The sequence below is a fragment of the Cibotium barometz genome, chromosome 11 (assembly GCF_041138505.1).
Source record: "Cibotium barometz isolate CiBa-2024 chromosome 11, ASM4113850v1, whole genome shotgun sequence".
Lineage (NCBI taxonomy): Eukaryota > Viridiplantae > Streptophyta > Polypodiopsida > Cyatheales > Cibotiaceae > Cibotium > Cibotium barometz.
Window position 1 is genome coordinate 48,756,127 of NC_141056.1, and position 4,302 is coordinate 48,760,428.

A 4,302-nucleotide genomic window follows, 5' to 3' on the forward strand; every position below is an offset into this window, starting at 1 on the left:
AAACAGGAAGAGAGAGATGACCCCATTAAAAAGACACCATCAGAACAAGATTAACACAAGGAACATTACGTGAGAGGACTTCTTGCTCAAAGTAATTTTCTTTATAACTTCTATCATAAAACAAAAAGCAAGGCACTTTCTAAGAGCAAGTCTTTTAAAACGAAAATAATGAGCACCTAAACAAGAAGAGAAAGATGACCACATTATCACACACACAAGCTATGTAAGTATGGCATTGCTTGTACAGAGAAACAATGTGAGGTAGTATGAAGTGAATAAAGTGGGTGGATCAAGGCATATGGGTAACATTACGTTAAGTGAATGACCTAAGAGTGGGATGAAGGGAGTTGTTGGGGAAAGAGGGGGGTGGGGGGTGGGGCGTGTGTGTGTCCCCCCTAAATTCTCCATCATATGCCATTGTTTTGCTTAAGAGCGTGGAGTCAGTCCAACATAAACAATATCTATGAGAGCCTAGACAAAACACTTAGTTTATTGACCCATAAAGTACACAAAATAGAGACACTCAAATAATTTTATGAAACCATCAAATCGAATGCTAGTAAGTAGTCTCAAAGTTGGAAATAAAAACATTTAAAAAAATTGCACAAAAAAATTGGGCACACAAGAAAACACAAATTAAAGCTGAGTGCTTAAACCGATGGAACATATATATATTTTTAAAAAAATCTAATTTTTTGATGCAGATACAAGAAGACCCATGATGTATAACTTCTAGAAATTATTACCATATTGTATACATCCACCATCACACTTGTTAACGCCATGCATCATCATGTAAGGGCCTTGGGTGGGGCATGGGGCATGTAGTCTTTCATGTGTGCTAGTTCCTTGGAGCTGTGGAGAGGTCCACACTCACACTGCACAAACTCTTGCAATTAGGGCAGTGAGGAGATGAGCTAGAGACCATGACAAAGGTGTGACAATGGAGGCAAACTGTTGCCGCCATATTTGAATTCAAATTTGAAATATAGCCGTTGCTATGATTGATGTCAGCAAACGGGGAGGAGCCCCCTTTGAGAAACATTTCCCCATTGGGAAACCCTCCAATGTTTGCATTGAGATGGTGGGGATTTCCCAAAGAGGGCAGCCTCATCTCCAAATCCAAGCCAAGTGATCCTCCACCTTGTTGGTTCTTTTCACCTACTCTTGATTGCATCAAGTTGATGAAGCCCTCATGTAAAGTGCCTTGATTAGCTGCTGCTGATTGCTCCATTAAGGCCTTCCGTGGATCATTAAGAGTCTTGGTTTGAGTTGCCCAATTCACAAAATACATCTCACCGGACTGTAGCACACCACATCCATCACCAATTCAGTATTAAAGGGTGGTAATTACAATGCTAATATCTTAATGCCTTGTACTTCACACATCCATACCCAATTACGTATTAAAAGGTGGTAATTACAATAACAATGATTAATGCCTTGTACTAATACACACTTGAAGAGTGTAAACCAAACTTATAAAGTACACGGGTTGTTCATAATTGTCCGTCTCATGCTCCAAATCATAACCCTAATTGATACTTAATGTTTTGATCAGCTTAAACTCTGTATGGATTGTGATTATAGAGAGCGCTTAGCTGCAAATTTGGAAGCATAAAATGCTAAACATGAATCCCATAGCCTTCATTTACAGCTTCAATATGGCAAATCCAGCTTTAAATCCGGACCAATTACCGTTAAACTCACTCTTAATCTTTCAAGAATTAGAGAATTATACTCCTGATCGCAAAGGCTCAAACAAACATGCTTCCATAAACAATGCTATTAATTACACACACAAGCCACACTTATTACACACACACAAAACTAATGCTACAACTTTTCCATAAACAATGCTATTAATTACACACACAAGCCTCTCAAATATTACACACACAAGCAACATCACCTAATGCTACAGCTTTTCCCAAACTTATCAGCTTCAACTAGTGCACCTTTGCCCAAATTTCTTTTCAATTTAAGAGAGAAAAAAAAAGCTTCAACTAGTGATGCTGATACGTTTGACAGAAATGCTAAGACTTTTACAGACCAACCTTAACTAATGCTAGGTGCAGGAGAATATAGGGAATTAAGGAAGAGATTAAAGAAGATTAAATGATTACCATGGGGTTAAAGCAAGACATTTTTTTGTTTAAAAGTGGGGGAGGTACAAGGGTTAAAGATAAAACCTAGAGGATTGATGAAGATTAAGTGCAGGGCAGCAATGAAGATTAATGATATAAAATCAAGGATTAAAGAAGATTAAGAGACATTAGTGAGGATTAGATTCGAGAAAATTAAGGTTAAGGAAGATTACTTGCAGATCGAGGTGCTGTTCCCATCCAGGGGGGAGGGGGGCTTGAGGGCTGAGATCAATCCATGGGCTATGGGGGGCGTGCTGCACTGCAGTGTGCTGCTGCTGCTGTTGCTGGGCTCTCCACTCTCTTTTCCGTTTTCTGCTCTCCGCATCCGAGGAAGCAAAGAGAGCATTTCCATTCTCCATGTCACAGTGTTTCTTTTCTGATTTTTGGGCGATCCAGAAATTTGCTGTCTGTCCCCCTCCCCACTCACGAATCGGCATTTCTCTGCATTTCTCTGCACAGGAATTGGCGATTTCCACTGCAGAAAATTGCAATTTCTGAGCTCTCAAACTGTGTTTTCGCCCTCATGATTTTGCACACAGACTGCATTAGGCTGTCCCTCGCATGAAAGCTTGAGCTATGGACAGAAAGCTGATGAAAATCGAGAACCCACTTTCTCTTGCTTTTTTTCTCGAGCACGGTTAGTGTTGTTGCTGGTAGTAATAAATACTCGAAAACCGATTCTCACCCCATTATTATCACCTTGAATTTCTTTAATTGGTGCTCAAATAACATGTTTTTTTACAGAGAGGGAAAAAAACCAACATTTTTTTTTGGAAACTTTGGGCTATTTATTTCTCTTTTTTATGGCTATTTATATTAAGAAGTTCAAGAAGAAACTTTGGGGTTTTTTTGTTTTTCCAAAAACTGGCTGCTTATATTAAGAGGTTAGAAAGAGGCAGGTTACAACATGTTGAGAGCTAGGCACACTTTTTTTGGTTCCACATAATTATTCCATAGCTTATCAAACAGAAAATACCATTGCGATCTATCCAGAAGGATTACCCATCTCTTGTTTAGAGTGCCATGGATAGGATCAGTCCTCTGTTTGGGGGGAATAGGGAGAAGTCCTTTTTTATTCTTCCATTAGAAAGCTTTGTGCATTGGCATATCTTTAATCGAAAGAAGCTAGGTGTTCGATTGGTGCCATAATCTGATTCTTACCCCAATAAGGTCTAATTCTGCATATGAGACATTATAATCTCTGATCAGATCAGCTCTGGACATCCAAGAATTGATGTCTCTGTCCCAAATATCCCACCAACAGCAGATTCCTTTCCTGTGCATTCTCAAAGCCGCTTCAGCTTGGGCATTATCAATTAGGGGGAGGGGAATGCTTGGCCACCAGATAGAGTCTCTCCCATGTACACCCCATGTGTAGCTAGGCTTCTCAGACGGGATAAGGTCAGTCTTGATAGCATTCCAAGCGAACCAAAGCGAATGGACCAATTGGCTGCCAACCGGTTTCACCAAGTATTTGCTAGCCATAATTGTGAGCAGGAGGAGCTTCTTCCACTTGGGGAATTGTTTGAGCTAGAATTGTTCAAGATTTCTAGTGATCAACCAGGCCCAATCTTCAGAGGGGTAGAGAAAGCTTCTCAGCATACCCACTTGGCAGCCATTCTATTAGCCAGATTGGACACGTCTTTGATTCCAAGGCCCCCTTTACCTGTTTCCAAGCAGCACCATTCCCACCTGACTTTAGGGATTTTCCTAATCCAGGGGTCCCCTCCCCATAGATAGTTCCTGCATAGCCTTATGAATTGCAATAGATCAAAGTCTGGCGGTCTCCAGCAGCTAAGAAAGTAGATGATAGAAGGGATAATGAAGTGGTTGATTACCATCTTTCTACCCCCCAGGTTTAGATACCTTTTCTGCCATCTGGTAAGTTTCTCTTCCACCTTGTTTAGCACCCACATCCATCTTTGCTTAAGGGTGACCTTGAATCCCACGGGAATGCCCAATAATCTGAAAATTACTCCCTCTTCCAGGACTTTACAGCCAGTTTGAATCAGCCAGTCAAGAGGCTTGTCAATAAGGGTCCTGATACCTGTTTTTTTATGGTTAATGACTGAGCGAGAAACCCTGCAGTAAATGTCCAAGCACTCCCAAAACATTTAATGCTTAGCTCAGTATTGGCAACCATGGCATTAGTATC

The 4,302-nt window shown here is 40.6% G+C and overlaps 1 protein-coding gene across 1 annotated transcript; it reads right to left on the minus strand.

Annotated features, from left to right (window-relative positions):
- Positions 1-652: 652 nt before the first annotated feature.
- LOC147634274 (uncharacterized) lies at positions 653-2,814 on the minus strand. The gene is made up of 2 exons (XM_086804566.1): positions 2,321-2,814; positions 653-1,303 (listed from the first exon to the last, which is right to left on the minus strand). The coding sequence occupies exons 1-2, from the start codon at positions 2,582-2,584 to the stop codon at positions 842-844; spliced, it is 726 nt and encodes a 241-aa protein (XP_086660692.1). The 5' UTR covers positions 2,585-2,814; the 3' UTR covers positions 653-841.
- Between the last annotated feature and the right edge of the window lie 1,488 nt (positions 2,815-4,302).

Coding starts and splice junctions, on each gene's coding strand:
- LOC147634274 (XM_086804566.1), bottom strand. CDS start 2,584: ATGCCGATTCGTGAGTGGGGAGGGGGACAGACAGCAAATTTCTGGATC. Junction 1,304..2,320: donor AACAGCACCTCGATCTGCAA/GTAATCTTCCTT, acceptor GGTGTGCTACAG/TCCGGTGAGATGTATTTTGT.